The 16636-nt window shown below is 47.0% G+C and overlaps 1 protein-coding gene and 1 long non-coding RNA gene across 6 annotated transcripts; one reads left to right on the top strand and one right to left on the bottom strand.

The window, feature by feature from the left end:
- Positions 1–2553: 2553 nt before the first annotated feature.
- Positions 2554–6371, bottom strand: LOC123053522 (galactose mutarotase). Of its 2 annotated transcripts, none has more exons than XM_044476986.1 (6): positions 6134–6371; positions 5116–5332; positions 4979–5028; positions 4569–4692; positions 4357–4464; positions 2554–3344 (listed from the first exon to the last, which is right to left on the bottom strand). In XM_044476986.1, exons 2-6 carry the CDS (start codon positions 5300–5302, stop codon positions 2695–2697), a joined length of 1119 nt encoding a protein of 372 aa, XP_044332921.1. In that variant the 5' UTR covers positions 5303–5332; positions 6134–6371; the 3' UTR covers positions 2554–2694. The 2 variants fall into 2 exon arrangements, with proteins under 2 accessions (XP_044332921.1, XP_044332922.1); XM_044476987.1 differs by having other exon boundaries at positions 5116–5335; positions 6134–6298.
- A 5827-nt stretch (positions 6372–12198) lies between these two features.
- LOC123053521 (uncharacterized) lies at positions 12199–15815 on the top strand. Of its 4 annotated transcripts, none has more exons than XR_006425669.1 (4): positions 12199–12545; positions 12818–12917; positions 13008–14918; positions 15582–15815. It is a non-coding gene; the product is annotated as an uncharacterized lncRNA (long non-coding RNA). The 4 variants fall into 4 exon arrangements; XR_006425670.1 differs by having other exon boundaries at positions 12997–14918; XR_006425667.1 differs by having other exon boundaries at positions 12818–14548; positions 14636–14918.
- Positions 15816–16636: the final 821 nt, after the last annotated feature.

Here is a 16636-nt window from a genome sequence, read left to right as displayed (position 1 = left end):
TTCCTATGCCTACCATAGACCTTTCATCGAGTACTTTATGCATGATTACTATGACAACGAGGTAGATGCTTATTTTCTTATCACACATATTTGCATCACTACCTCACATTTACATGCTTGTTTCCATGATGACCTTCATTATGCTCAATTTATGTGCTTACATGCCATGTCACAATCCTTTGTCAAACCATATGCTATGCTTGATGACAACACTTGTTTGGTGCATCACCTCTTGAATGCTTGGTTTTGCACTAACGCTAACCACATTTGTTTTTCCAAGTGTTTGTTGTCTTTGCTCCTTTTGAAGGAATCACTAGATGGTGCGACATTGGAGAGTGCCCATTTCGAGCTTCAAGATGACGAGTATTTGGTGATCGTCCACTTCTGCACGGCGACGCCATCTCTTTCCCATGGTGATTTGGTTTTGGATCCGAGGTCGGATCTTTCCCAAGGGGGAGGGGATGATGCGGAGCATCCTACGGACATCACCATGTCAAGAGTCCGTTTGGCAAGTGACACGTGCGACATCTACTTCACATACATAAAGGTGAACCATATCCTTTACACGTGTTCACTTGACCCCTTCGAGGATGGTATACTACTTGACACTTCTCCCGTGTGCATGCATAGGTATTGTCGGAACTTCGCGGATGTCGAGGAGTGCGAGCGCAAGTGTACGTCTACACCATCCGCGAGGGAGGCATGGAAGAGAAGACGGAAGAAAGGAGAAGAAGAAGATGGAGCGGCTGCTGGAGCCAGGCCGGACGTCCGAACCGCCGTCCGGATCATCCGGACCCTCGTCTGGATAACTGCGCCGAAGACACCCGAAGGCTTCACTTGAAGCCAGATCATCCGAGACTCTGTCCGGATCATCCGGATCCCCGATGCCCGGATCCACTGGGCCCCCGCCCGGATCACAAGTCAGAGAGCCTGTGAAACCTCTACGTGAAGCCGGATCATCCGAATGAAGACCCGGATCATCCGGACATGCCCGGATCATCGGGACCCCCATCCAGATCATCCGGCCTTGCCTGCGTGCATGTCTCCGGGCCGAGGCCCATGTACCCATTCGCCCACCTAACTTACCCCTTCGCCCCTTAGACTATAGATAGACCTCCTCCTCCTCATTTTTAGGGTTAGCAAATATGCTAGGTCATTTGTATGTGAGCTTTGCTCCTACCTCCTCCTCTTGAGAGAGAGAGAGAGACTACCACTCCCATGGAGTTCAGGACCTCCATGTGAGCATGTGAGAAGATCCTACGGGATTCAAGACCGCTCACGAGAAGACCCCTCAAGACCTCCTCTTGGAGATGAACTTTATCTTGTATCTTTCTCTTTGTTGTTCATGTACCTTATAGATCTTGTGTGTTTGATTGTCTAGTGGATGTGAGATTGGACTTGTTCTTGAGTGTTCCTCTCGTTTTCCCTCGTGTTTCCCCTCGCGTTCTTCGTGTTCTTCGCGGGATCCCCTCCATTTCGTGAAAGATCGGGCATCTAGGGTTCTACCCTACATCATCTTGGATCAGAGTAAGGTTGATCACGAATTTGGAGCCCCTACCCCTCTTTTTCTAGCCTTGTTTTGTTTGATTTCGTCCTAAATTTAAAAATCCCCACCAAAAATATCCCTAATTTTTTTGTGATTTGTTGGTTTTGATGATGTTTTGTTGATTTTGATCCATGGATTTGCTTGGTTTCGAGTGGATCTAGCATCTCCCCAAGTTTCCCCACCTTTCATCCACAAAATCTCCTCAATTTTTCCCTGAAAATCATTCATTTCCGACCAAAAATTCGTCCCCGAGAGGAAATCCCGACCAGTTTAACCTGCCGGATCACCGGAAGTACTCCCGGATCATCCGGATCCACCCGGATCAGCCGGACCATCTCCCGGATGTCCGGACGCCCCACACGACAGAAATCCGGTTGACGAACCCGTATCATCCGGACCTACTCCCGGATGTCCGGTTAACCCTGAAACTGACAGGGCTGAATTCTTGTTTCGGCCATAACTAATTTATCCGGAGTCCGATTTCGACGTTCTTTAGCTCGTTTTGAAGCTATTGACATCCCCCATCCGACAAAAATACCACCATCATCATTTGACTCCATCATATTTTCTGAAACAATTAAGTGTTAGCAATTCAGCATACAATTTCAATTTAGGAGGCCTAAAGAAAGCGCGATCAATTCTCTCGATTATGTTTTGTGCTTGTTTCATAGTGCCTAGCGCCACGCCCAACCAGGCCGACCGAGTAAGCAAGCAGGCGCTGGCCTGCCCATCCCCCGGGCCTCCACGATGCCTCCTCCTCCAGTATTTGGCCTCAACCCACGAGGAAACCAGTACACTATCACCCTCTCAACCAAAATACAAGAGTAGATTACTGGTTTATACGTTAAAAGACAGAAGAAAGAGGAGGCACTGGATGGGATTAACAAGTTGATTAGTCATAGATCGTTTGAAGATACTTGCACAAGAGACTGACTGAGTTTTCTATATTAATTATATGCGATTCACTTTGCACGACCATAAGTTGCCAAAGGCATTCGGCACAATACTCCAGTTGAAGCGGCATTTTTTCTTTATTACGCGGTCAAATGACAGCAACCTCATGTCTTCGTCCCAATGCCACATCTTATTACACAAGCTACCAAAATGTTACCGCACAGTCCACAAGAAACGACGGACGATCAAGCATCTCACGCGTCGTAGGTGGCCTGGTAGGAGAACCTGAAGACCATGTCGTGCTTGTACACCTGGCCGGGCCTCACGATGGAGGACGGGAAGTTGGGGTGGTTGACGGCGTCGGGGTACGCCTGCGTCTCCAGGCACAGCGCGCCGTACTGCCCGTACACCTTCCCGGCCTTCCCCTTCTCGTTGATGAGCCAGCTGGCGGTGTAGAACTGCACCCCGGGCTGGTTCGCCCACAGCTCGAACGCCCGCCCGGACTTGGGGTCCCGGACGCGCGCCACCGGCCGCATCGCGTTCTGCTGCCCGTGCTGCCCGTCCACGGCGTAGTTCATGTCGTACCCGCCGCCGCCGCCAGGGACGATCTTCATGTTGGTGCCCACGGGGATCCGCCTGCCGAAGTCGTACATCGTGCCGGCCACGGGCGCGACCTCGCCCGTCGGTATCATGGACCCGTCGACGGGGGTGTAGTGTGAGGCGAACATCTGGAGCTCGTGCTTGAGGACGTCGCCGCTGCCGTGGCCGGCCAGGTTCCAGTACGCGTGGTTCGCGAGGTTCACTGGCGTCGCCTTGTTCCTCGCAGTCACGTTCATGCGGATGCTCAGGTCGTATGGCCGGGAGAGCTGGTACTTCACGTATACGTCGAGGGCGCCTGGGAATCCTGCATTGCCCAAACATGATTGTTCTTAGGAACAAGTGCAAATCAGCCCTATAGTATAGTTGCGACTCAACGTACGCTAATACAAAAATGACCAAAATGAAAAGCTCGTCCCAAACTGTCACGGCGGGATGCAGTATCGTCAGTTATCCTCCTCTAGATCAGGGTGGCTATGGAAGCAGGTAGCGTTACTCCGAGGGCGCGGTGTCATGTAGAGTTACACGGATGCCAGAGATGCGCCGTTGAGCTTAGCCCAAGCAGACATGCGTGCATGTGCCCTAGTTGATTTGCGCCCTGGTTCAGGTTGATCCCCTAGCCGGTCTGTTTCATTGTGTCTTATTGTAAAATCCATGAGTATACTGTGTGTTAATTTATATATGCTTCATTTTAATTTTGTTTAACCAATTTGGTTAATTGTTTAACAGTGTGATTAATTCTGTTATTTTGTTAAATGCTTGGAGCTCTCTTATAACAAAGAATGCTCCTGTGGCAAAGAACACATGGAGGCAACAACACAACCAAGAAAACAAAATTTGACATATTCTGGGATATGAAGATCAACTGAGATATGTTAATGTTCTGTGGGGAAATGATGAATGTATGAGCTTATGTTGAAGTTTCAGTGCTGCATATAATAAACTATGTCGATGTTGATGTTTTCATCTATTAGCCAAAATAGAGGATTATTCAATTGTAGGTGTTTTTCACATGCAAACGGAGGCACAGAGAGGGCCATTTGTGAAGTTGGTGTACAACCCAAATGGCTCCTTGGAGGTGGCGGTTTCGAAAGATACACATAACCCAAACACTTTTAGCCGCGAGCCGCTTGGGAATAGGACCCCCTTATCAACAGAGGATGTTCACTAAGGGAGCCTAAACCGTATAGGATGCATTTTTCAGCGCATTTGGGAGGGCTTTTCAAATTTTATGTCTTGGATTCACCAAATTCCTTACCATAGTGTCATAAGATTAATCAATGAGCAAAAAGTTGGCAATTTTACTTCGTTTTAGTTACCTTGCTCTCCATCCAAGCTGTGGTAGTAGAAGGTGATGTATGGGGAGTCACCATGGCTCACATGCTCCTTCACCGTCCAAATGACCTTGCCGAACCCCTTGGGTCCTCCTGAACAAGCAGCAAGAAGATGATGGGGATCAAACTTAACAATCTTACCATATCGTTATGCATGGGGTTTAGAAAAATAAATCAAAGTGAAGTATGAAGCATGCCATGAATCGTGTTGTTGCCGTCGTTACGGAGAAGGTGATAGGTTTTCCCGTCAAGAACAAAGCGGGCGTTGGCGATTCTGTTGGCTACGCGCCCAACCGTTGCTCCGAATGAAGCAGAGCCATTCTGATGAAGAGACAAGCATACAGTGATTTTGAATTTAGGTGTGTTTGGACCTTTGAAGCATGCATGTAACATAAATACATAATTAAAGCTGCATTGCATATTTCAACACATAACACGTCCAGGAGCAACTTTCCTCTTACTTTTTTCGCCTCCGTAATACTTCTTTTCTCATGAAGCAGCGTGTGCGTTTGTGTGTGATTCATATCATCATCCAATAAACAGAGAAGCGAAAAGACTAGAACAATGTATACTCAAACAGTGAAAACAGAGGGATTCGTGATCTTACGGCATATTCAGCAACAGTGTCGTACCCAAGGACAACATCAGCCAAGTTCCCTACATAAAAGAAAGGTTTCAGCTCATGAGCAACAAGACGCAAACATGCATGTGGGCTCTTGGAAACAAGAAAAGAGTAAGCCATACCTTTGCCATCAGGGACGATGGCAGATACGAGGGCAGCGCCCCAGTTGGTGACCTTGATGGAGAAATCCCCCTTCTTGTTCTTGAGTTCATAGAATCCGGCCGTCGACTTCCGTGCAGCATTGGCGCCGCCGGCCAGTGCAAGGCACAGCAGCAACGCAACAGGAAGAAGTGCAGCTCTGGCCATCATTGGCTTGTCGCACGGGGGCGTTGCACAGCACTACTAATGGAAAAGTGGTTTAGTGGTATGCACGTTGCAAAGGGCAGAGAGGAAGTATGCATATATGGTTAGTTGGCTACTCGAGCATGCATAGGAAATACTGGCCAAGTAGATCAACTGAGATTGCTGGCAGTAAATCATGAAGAATAATAACAACTAAATAATTCAGACATGAGCACATGTGCTGGCACGTTAGGGTGCCAGAGAATGTTGTCTTCATCGCTGTGTGTAGTACCTGTGGTTGAAGCTGATGACAGTGACAGCATCTCAAACGATTAAACCTATTTCTCGTACGTACATACAACAATCCAAAAAAGATTGTCCCCATTATAGTCGCATCCAATTATAGCGATGGCGTAGATTTTCAGGATGCGAGTAGTAAAGCATAGGTGGTGAAAATCTCTGTTATGACAAAAGCTGCATTGATCTAATCTGCAACCATTTTTGCTTCGCATTATTCTTGAAAGGATGAAGCAAAACTCTGAAAGCTTATGACAACTTGGCAAGTCATGATTGCAGAAAAGGAGAAAAAAAATCCAGTTCTACGTATTTTCTTCATTTCGCTACATATGGAACAATGTACTGTGCAGATCTGTTCTGCAGGGATGAATTGTTGCACACCGCAAGAACTTGCTTCGTCAGCGGGCCAAGAACTAAACTAACAACTCCTCTCGACCTCTCCTGCCCCTGCTACCAGTCCCCCTATGGCACCTGCCTCGCTCACTGCACCTCACCAAGCTCCACCACAAAAAGGATGCGATGCGGAGAGGGAAAGCGGGAGGGAGAAGAGGAGGAGCCTACCGGCAACAAGACCCGGCAGAGGGGAGGGGAGGGCGCCGGCGGTGCGCTCGATGGGCGCGGCCGTTCGTCGCTGGGTCGCGCGATGGAGAGTGGAGCGCGCACTGTTTGTTTTGTTTTCTCAGGGGAGTGGAGTGGAGTGCGCTAGATCGGGATCTGGATGTTTTCCGCACGTTGCTGGATTATATAGTGTATCTTTTCGATCTGGGGGTTGGGAGGGTAATGGGCCGGGAGATAATCCCGGATACGCAAACAGAATGCGGAAATAGACACGGCTCCAGGGCCGCGTTCCCGGCCGTTCCCTGGAAAACCGTAGCCCGTTGCTGCTGCGCTCAACGGCCGCGCTCACGTCAGTAGTAGCACTCACGTTGATGGTAGGAAGAAAATTAATTGCACGCTAATATTAGGTAGGATATTAATTAAAAGTTAATTACGTGGATACTATAGATATTGATATTCGGTATAATATTAATGGACTGTGAAAATGTCAGACGTTCGGTTTATAGATATAGATCCGAACAATCTTTCCCACCATCGCTAAGCCCATTTGCTCGATCGCTAATGGTAAATGTTTGCAATCGGCAAGCCGGCCGAAGCGACGCGCCGGTCGCTCGCGCGTAGTAGGATTCATGTGGATCCATTGTCGCTAGTAGCGCCATGTCATCCTATGCGGGGCCCAGCCCACCGACACACAACAACCTTATCCCCTCACGCCTATCGTTTTCCCCCAATTCCACCTCCCAAAATACTCTCTCGTCACGTATGCCGGTGAGGGGCCCTCTTCCCCCTACCGGCCGGAGCCCGGAAGCAACATGGCCGCCAGGCGTTTGCCGCAAATCGCGATTTGGTTCCACCTCGTGCGCCACCACTTCTTTTTGCTGCTGCTCATGTGCTTTTCTGCTACAGCAACCCACCAGGCTGCAGAGGTTGGACGAGACCAACGGCTGCGACGATTTCGCCGGCGACGATGCCCTCGTGCGCGACGGCCTCCCCACCATGGTTCAAGCTCCAAGCCGAGCAGGGCATAGATTTGCTAGAACCGGGCGACGGCACAGCTCCAACCATGTTCAAGATTTGCTGGAAGCATCTGCACAAAAGCTGGAACCGAGTCAGCGATTTTTTTGCTGCATTGAATTTTTTGCTGGAACCAGCACTTGTTTTTGCTGGAACCGGCCAGCGATTTTGCTTCCTCAAAACAGATGGTGCTGGGCGGCGACGCCGGTGGCTGCGAGATTTTTTTGCTACATCAATTTTTTTTGCTGGAACCAGCATTTGCTTTAGCTGGAACCGGCGTGAAATTTTGCTTCATTCAACGGATGGTGCTGGGCGGCGACGCCAGTGGCTGCAATAAATTTTTGCTGCATTGATTTTTTTGCTGGAACCAGCAATCGATTTTGCTGGAACCCGCCAAGAGGTTTGCTTCAACCCGGAGGTAAGAGCATCTCCAGCCGTTGCCCCCCCCCAAAGGACGCATAAAAATCGCCCCCTGGGGGCGAGCCGGCGATACAATCGGCGCTGGGGGCGGTTTTGCGCCCAGTCGTCGCCCCCCGGCGCCGAAATTGGCCCACTTTTCAGCCCCATTTCGGCGAATAAAGGGCCCATATGGGCGAGAATAGGCTCATATTCGGCGTGGTTCGCTGTGTCTCGGCGTTCAATTATGAACACAATTTTTTCTTATCACATATTTCATCACAGAAAAATCAAATACTTCAACAAAATAGTACAACAACAAATAGTTCAATACAAATTATATAGTTCAACAAATAAAAACTCATATTTCATCACACGTCGCGCCCGGCGTCCCCCTTGAGCCTCCATAGGTGCTCAATCAGATCTTTCTGCAGTTGATGATGCACCTGTGGGTCTCGGATCTCCTGACGCATACTGAGATAGGCAGTCCAGGTTGCCGGTAGCTGGTGATCAACTTCGGCTAGAGGACCCTGCCTGTAGTATGGTTCAGTGTCAAACACTGGGTCTTCTTGCTCGCTCTCGATGATCATGTTGTGCAAGATGACACAACAAGTCATAATCTCCCACATTTGATCTTTGAACCAGGTCTGAGCGGGGTACAGGACAACAGCAAATCGAGATTGAAGCACACCAAATGCCCGCTCGACATCCTTCCTGCAAGCCTCCTGAATCTTCGCAAACCAGGCGTTCTTGCCTCCTGGTGGAGGGGCTGCCTCGGCGAACCTCTGCTATTTTTCCGGCGGAGAATGGCTATCTAGCGGTGAAAGGCGGCGGCCGGCGCCGGGATATAGCTAGTGGCGGCCGAGGGCGCGGGGGCTGGAAGGCGAGTCGGGGAAGAAAATCTTGACTTTTCACCTGAGGGTGTGGACCAGCCGCGCTTTTCCCTTGCGCCGGAGCACCCGATCGCCCCCCAGTGCGCCGGGTTCGGCCTGCGGTCGCCGGGCGGAAAAAAGGGCCGAACCGGCGCTTTTCGTCGTCCTGGGGGCGCGACTGGGGCTTTTTTTTGGCGCCGGCGCCGAAAAAGTGGCTTGGGGGGCCTGTTGGGGGCGCGGCTGGAGATGCTCTAAGATAGTGCTGAGCGGCGACGGCGATGCCCAAGGTGATTTTTGCTGTATTTTGCGTCCATGGTGATTTTTGTTGTACTTGTGTTTTTTTGCTTCAATCAACATTTGATTTTGCTGGAAGCGGCTAAAGCAGAGCTGGAACCTCCCTTAAGCTTTCGTTTTTATGCAACCATCCAGCCGATGAGCGGCCCTGGCGAGATGCACCTGCGAAGCCGACGGTGAGCTGGCGAGCGGCGCCACGGAGCTTCAGGCCGGGGAGGGGTGGGGGAGGGGCGACGAGCAGCACATGTTTCAGAGATACTAACGCGAGGAAGTAGAAAAAAGACGCACACGAGGGGTGAATCGTGCGGTATGGGGTGCGCGTATCGGGCGGCTGGAACGTGACCGGCCAAAACTTTGGGTCGGTGCGCCGGCGCTTATCAACGTACATTTTCTGGTTTTTTTCTCTCGTCCCCGCCTAGATCACTAATCCTTCGTGATCCTGCAAGCCTCCTGAATCTTCGCAAACCAGGCGTTCTTGCCTCCTGGTGGAGGGGCTGCCTCGGCGAACCTCTGCTATTTTTCCGGCGGGGAATGGCTATCTAGCGGTGAAAGGCGGCGGCCGGCGCCGGGATATAGCTAGTGGCGGCCGAGGGCGCGGGGGCTGGAAGGCGAGTCGGGGAAGAAAATCTTGACTTTTCACCTGAGGGTGTGGACCAGCCGCGCTTTTCCCTTGCGCCGGAGCCCCCGATCGCCCCCCAGTGCGTCGGGTTCGGCCTGCGGTCGCCGGGCGGAAAAAAGGGCCGAACCGGCGCTTTTCGTCGTCCTGGGGGCGCGACTGGGGCTTTTTTTTGGCGCCGGCGCCGAAAAAGTGGCCTGGGGGGCCTGTTGGGGGCGCGGCTGGAGATGCTCTAAGATAGTGCTAAGCGGCGACGGCGATGCCCAAGGTGATTTTTGCTGTATTTTGCGTCCATGGTGATTTTTGTTGTACTTGTGTTTTTTTGCTTCAATCAACATTTGATTTTGCTGGAAGCGGCTAAAGCAGAGCTGGAACCTCCCTTAAGCTTTCGTTTTTATGCAACCATCCAGCCGATGAGCGGCCCTGGCGAGATGCACCTGCGAAGCCGACGGTGAGCTGGCGAGCGGCGCCACAGAGCTTCAGGCCGGGGAGGGGTGGGGGAGGGGCGACGAGCAGCACATGTTTCAGAGATACTAACGCGAGGAAGTAGAAAAAAGACGCACACGAGGGGTGAATCGTGCGGTATGGGGTGCGCGTATCGGGCGGCTGGAACGTGACCGGCCAAAACTTTGGGTCGGTGCGCCGGCGCTTATCAACGTACATTTTCTGGTTTTTTTCTCTCGTCCCCGCCTAGATCACTAATCCTTCGTGATCCTGCAAGCCTCCTGAATCTTCGCAAACCAGGCGTTCTTGCCTCCTGGTGGAGGGGCTGCCTCGGCGAACCTCTGCTATTTTTCCGGCGGGGAATGGCTATCTAGCGGTGAAAGGCGGCGGCCGGCGCCGGGATATAGCTAGTGGCGGCCGAGGGCGCGGGGGCTGGAAGGCGAGTCGGGGAAGAAAATCTTGACTTTTCACCTGAGGGTGTGGACCAGCCGCGCTTTTCCCTTGCGCCGGAGCCCCCGATCGCCCCCCAGTGCGTCGGGTTCGGCCTGCGGTCGCCGGGCGGAAAAAAGGGCCGAACCGGCGCTTTTCGTCGTCCTGGGGGCGCGACTGGGGCTTTTTTTTGGCGCCGGCGCCGAAAAAGTGGCCTGGGGGGCCTGTTGGGGGCGCGGCTGGAGATGCTCTAAGATAGTGCTAAGCGGCGACGGCGATGCCCAAGGTGATTTTTGCTGTATTTTGCGTCCATGGTGATTTTTGTTGTACTTGTGTTTTTTTGCTTCAATCAACATTTGATTTTGCTGGAAGCGGCTAAAGCAGAGCTGGAACCTCCCTTAAGCTTTCGTTTTTATGCAACCATCCAGCCGATGAGCGGCCCTGGCGAGCTGCACCTGCGAAGCCGACGGTGAGCTGGCGAGCGGCGCCACGGAGCTTCAGGCCGGGGAGGGGTGGGGGAGGGGCGACGAGCAGCACATGTTTCAGAGATACTAACGCGAGGAAGTAGAAAAAAGACGCACACGAGAGGTGAATCGTGCGCTATGGGGTGCGCGTATCGGGCGGCTGGAACGTGACCGGCCGAAACTTTGGGTCGGTGCGCCGGCGCTTATCAACGTACATTTTCTGTTTTTTTTCTCTCGTCCCCGCCTAGATCACTAATCCTTCGTGATCGCTAAACCACCAGCGCACGTTTTCTGTTATTTTTTTCTCCTCTAGTTTCTTCTCCATTGGAAAAAAACATGCGTAAAAAGCAGGAATTGAACGTAAGACCTCCTCTTTCAAAGCTATCTCTGATAGCCAACTAGACTAATGAATCCTATATGCATATTTACCGTTTGACATCTAATTTGTATACATATAACTATGTTTGAGTTAACTGAAGCAAGACTGCTCATGCTAGATGTACCAGGCTAATCGTGCTAGATTTATCAGGTAATTCGCACCAAATTTACCGGGCTAATCATGCTAAAATATCAGGTTGTTAAAATGTTAATGTCTAAGATACCATGATTTTTCAACGTAAGTTATCTCGTTTGTCATTCAAAAACTATCATTTTATTTACACAGAAATTACCGACGTATCTTTCAACATCTGTATAAATAAGTTATCAGCTCTGCTATGCGTATATTACCATATTATTTACACATAGCCTACTAGAGTATGTTTTCAATAACTTTTTTTCATGGGTCAAAGTTATCATGGTGTTTGTACCTACATTATCAGAACCGAGAGCCAAATTATCACGCTATTTACACAAAAGAGTTATCAGAGTATGTTTTCAACAACTTTTTTTCACTAGTCAAAGTTATCGTGGTGTTTGTACCTAAGTTATCAGGTCCGGGATCATATATTACCATGTTATCTATACAGATGTTACCGGAGTATGTTTCCAAACAACTTTTTTACATGAGTCAAAGTTATCGTGGTGTTTGTATCCAAGTTATCATGTCCGGGAGCATATGCTATCATGTTATTTACACGAGAAGTTATTAGTGGTATGTTTTCAACAAAACATATTCATGGGTCAAAATTGTCGTAGTATTTGTACCTAAGTTATCAGGACCGGAAGCCTATACTATCATGTTATTTACACAAAAAATTATCAGAGTATGTTTTCAACAACAAAATCAAGGGTCAAAATTATCGTACTGTTTGTACCTAAGTTATCAGGTCTGGAAGCCTATATTACCCTGTTATTTACACAGATGTTACCGAAATATGTTTTTAACAATTTTTTTCCATGGGTCAGAGTTACCGTGGTGTCTATACATAAATTATCAAGTCGGGGTGTATATTATCATGCTATTTACAAACACTGCAACAAAACCCCCTTTTAGCAACGTATGTCCAGCAACGAAATAACAGAATGTGTTGTTTGGCTAAACATCCCACCATCCCCACTTAGCACTAACCACTCCGTACCCACTTCCGTCTCTTTTGACGCTAACCTCTCGCGCACGAGTCGTTCCCCTCTTCTTCCTTTATCCTAAGCGAGACACACCAAAGGCCAACAAAAATTCGAGACACAACAGGCAGCCAGGGTTCCCACCACGGCCGCCGTCCCCTCGCCGTCGGTTTTTTGAGGAACCTCCGCCAACCCCTCCTCCCTCGCCACTTTCCCCGCGCGTTGTGGACACACACGGCGTCACTGCCCATCCTCCTCGCGTTCGCGAAGGCGTCGCCGCGGCCGTTCCTCTGCTCGGCTGCAGATGCAGATGTCGATGTTGTTCTGACGCATAGCTAGGGACCACGCAAGCACGACGCACCCATCCTCATCGACTACAGCAGGTCTTATTCTGTCTCTCGTGCATCTGCAATTCTGTATTAGTATCACTAAAAGATACAGTAATATTCACTGCTGACTCCACCCATCCTTGTATTTCCTTGCCGGCGGCATCTTACAAGCTACAACATCGATGGATCACATCCTTACTCAAACTTGTCCCTGCCCACGCAGCAGCACAAGCTAATTTCAAACCTACTAAGATTTCCTATTTTAGTCGCATAACTGAAGTGAACCATTTAACAGATACTTAAGTTTCTCAGTGAAATAAATGCAGGATCTTCTGCTCAAACATTGAACGAAGAGAAAAGATGGTTTCTACAGAGAGATAACAAGTTGATGAATGTGTCAAGAAGATCACTGAATTGAGAAATATGGTATTTTGCTTAGCGTGCACCCATGCTCTCTCTCTCTCTCTCGGCAAGTATTGTGCTCCCATGTTTCTGAAGCATTCAGGTTTTACTCAGGAAGTGACAATAATTTCGTGGTTATCAACCAAAAGGATATTGATCCTCCACCCCTCTATCTCCAAGCTAGAGCAGGGGTAACCAATTCTGACTTGTTACTACATGATGGTTCTGCACTTACATTCAACCTTGATTTGTTCTGGGGTTCCATTTTAGTTAAGAGAGTGTGTCATGATGTCCCCAGCTGAACTTGGAACATGAAAGTTGTCTGACATTATACATAATAGTACTCTATAGGCCACAAAATAACTAGTTATGTTTGAGACAAAACCAATGTAGAAATACAAGTTCAACAACCTTTTTTTGGCGGGCTTGTACTTGAAGGGCTAATGCCTGTACATAAGGTATGTAACTATATACAAAGACCATGTCAAAAAAAAACTATAAACTAAGACCTAAGCATGACAATTGATCTTCCAAGTGATGCATGTACATATCTCTGTGGCCAACAACCCTTTTCTTATGTCCGGAACATGCAAGTAACATATATGTTTTGCTGCCAACAAAGAGAGTTACTAATGTCGGTAATAGTTAGTGGCTGGGTACATATGAATTTATTTTACAACAGTCATATTCCAATGCTAACCAAGCTTCTTCCTTGCTATTAGTAGAAATACAGATTCAACAATAAAAGTTGTACTGCACCATACGCTCCTATCCAAAGTGCTAATTATTTCAGCAGCAGCTCTAGTTCAGTTCAGACCAACAGCAAAAACTAGTCGGATTCTAAAACCAGTGCAGCTACGTACTAGCAAAAACAATCATAATCAATCCTTCCTCACAAGTACTATAACAAGAGTTATGTTTATTTTTCATGATTGGTTGAGTCAGTCCGCCACACAAGTTCAAACAAGACTTGGTGCTCAAGTATAATCCCGTGCGCCTAGTAGCGGGCTAGCTTCCAAAGTAAATCTGGGCACACAAGTTCAAACAGGACTTCATGCTCAAGTGTAATCTCATGCACCTAGTACCAGATTTAGCACTGAACTGATTTTGAGCTGAGCTCCTCCTGTAGAGGCTGATCTGAGTCGTAATACTCTAAGCACCTGAATACCCGAATAATATGGTTGGAACAAGGAAGAAATCTGGGATGTTACATTTAGGGACTAAAATGGGTGGTCGGAGGGTTATTTTTCTGCCATTGCAATGTACATGGTATATTTCCTAGTATATGTAAAAGAAGAAAAACCCAAAAATATGTATACGCCATCTCTCTTATCATTTTACTGCAATTCTTCTAGGAATATAGTACAATCTCCATCTAGTTAATTCCGGAAGAATGTTTGCATCCCCTTGTTCAGAAAGAATGTTTGATTCATCACTTGTCTGTATGTGTTAATTCAGGTAGAATATTGCATCTTTTTTTTCTCAATAGCTATTTCTTGTTAAGCATTAGGTGTTAATTTTGTTGCTGTCAGGTCCATGGATCCAACTGATTTCCATGGAATCTCCGCTTGTAGTTTGAGGCCTGATCTCTGCTCGGTGTGGTGGTGCAAGATCATATGGAAACCAGAGTTCCTATTGTAGGCTCAGTCTGGCAGGTTCATGTTTCCCAGCTAGTAATGAATTATTCTCTGACGTTCTCTCTTGTATACTGATTAGAACATGCTCTTGTCTATATTTATTAGATCGTGGATTCCTTCCGGGTCGAGTCAGGGGCTAAGAGTAGGTGTGATGACGAGCAGAAGTGGATTAGATAGCATGACAAGCAGAAGTGGATTAGATAGTTCATAGCGCTCTTTCCCCTTTCTGTTTCTTAGTTCATTATGCATGTCTTGTTTTTATGAATGAGTGGATAACTCCCACTGTCCAAAATCTGATGATGCTTTTTTTCGTGTCGTTGATTCTGCAGGCTCTGAGATTTTTTTACATGGATCGAGATATTATAATGTGTGCCTTTGTAATTCCTAGGTAATTACGAGGTCTTGCATGATGTAGATTATTTTAAGATTTTCAAGTTGTTGGCACTGGGTACACCATAGCAAGCATGACTAATGAATCATCCCAAGCATCAGTAGTAAAATGTCGTTAGTTAACAAAGTAAGCGTGAACCGGTGTTTTGATATGCACTTTCTTATATGAAGGAGTCATAGATATTCAGAACATGTGCCTTGCAATTAATTGAAACAGAATATCATCAGTTTACAAAGTAAGAAGACTCAAAGTCTCTGTGCTTGTACTTCATAGCACGGCGATGACCTTATCGAATGTGTGTATTATTGTTATTTCTTTGTTGGGTGATCGTACTGACATTGCAAATATCTGCAGTTAATTTCCATTTCTACATTTCGATTCTTTTTAATAGACTGGAAGCTAAACATAGATAATGATAGTTCATGTTAGTTTCAAGCTGATGTAAGATGCAAAACAAATTGTACTCGATACAGGCTGCATAATCGGTAATGTTGTTTAATAAATTTCATTTCGAAGATGTTCTTATATTCAGATTATTAACCAGATCTGTATATAAATCTTACTTTTTGGTAAATCACATTTGTATGGTGCTCCTTTACATTTTACTTCTCTATTAACCTGATTTCCTTAATATAACTAACTAATCTCATATTTTTGTAGATGACCAAGATAAATTGACGATGCATGGCTCACATGTTGATTGCAAGGTTAAGAATGGAGCTACTACAAGATAGTTAGAATGTCATTCTTAGGATCAATGTTTCAAACATTATAGTTGATTGCAAGGTCAAGAATCGGGCTATTACTAGATAGTTTCATCTCTTGTAATCTTTGGACAATGTTCTTTGTAATGCAAAATGCTTGATTTAATATATGAGATCTTTCTGTTTATTATATTGCTTCTCCTATGCACTATCGCCAGTACCTAATAATTATGGATCACAATATATAAAAAATAATTAATTGGTTAGGCTATTTAGCGAAGCTTCTAGTTGTTGCAATGATCTAGAGTCGCCACCAACGCATATGAAATGTTGTTGGGCTCTAGGTCTATATGTTGCTACGTAACAACGCTTCTACATGTCTTTTACCAACGCATGCATATATGTTGTTGTAGATCCTTCCAACGGCACCAACGACAACGCATATTAATCCGTTGGTGTAGACCATCGCAACGCATATATGAAGATACGACAACGCATTGATGCGTTGTTGAAGGGGGGTTCGTGTTGTAGTGAAAGAAGATATTGATGGTATCTTTTCAACAACTTTTGTCCACGGGTCAAAGTTATCATGGTGTTTGAACCTAAGTTATCAAGTCCAGAAGCCTATATTATCATAAAAATTACCGGGGATATGTTTCAGTGAAAAAATATCGTGTGAAAAATCATGTACATATGACTTAAAAAATGGAAAGTTCGTCGTTTACGTATACCTATGTTTTAACAAAAAAAACTCCAGGGTCAAAGTTATCACGGTGTTCGTATGTAATTTACTAGGTCGGTGGTACGTAAATTATCATGCAATTTACACCAAAGTTATCGGGTATGTTTCAACAAACTTTTTTCCTAGTTATCAGATCCATGACGCATAAATTACCATGCTATTTACACATAACTTATCAGAAAATGTTTGAAAAACTTTTTTGAACTATGTGAAGTGGTATGGAACGTGCAAGAAAATGACCGAACTTAGATGCACAACTTAAAGTAATT

This window comes from Triticum aestivum, chromosome 2D, assembly GCF_018294505.1.
Source record: "Triticum aestivum cultivar Chinese Spring chromosome 2D, IWGSC CS RefSeq v2.1, whole genome shotgun sequence".
Taxonomy (NCBI): domain Eukaryota; kingdom Viridiplantae; phylum Streptophyta; class Magnoliopsida; order Poales; family Poaceae; genus Triticum; species Triticum aestivum.
Note: the sequence above shows the minus strand (reverse complement) of the source record. Positions and strands in the feature narration are given on the sequence as shown.

Bases quoted from the DNA above. Each gene is read 5' to 3' on its own strand.
- LOC123053522 (XM_044476986.1), bottom strand. From the start codon at position 5,302: ATGATGGCCAGAGCTGCACTTCTTCCTGTTGCGTTGCTGCTGTGCCTT. The intron at 5,029-5,115 runs GTATGGCTTACT...TCTTTTATGTAG, and splicing joins CATCGTCCCTGATGGCAAAG to GGAACTTGGCTGATGTTGTC. The intron at 4,693-4,978 runs GTAAGATCACGA...TCTCTTCATCAG, and splicing joins ACACTGTTGCTGAATATGCC to AATGGCTCTGCTTCATTCGG.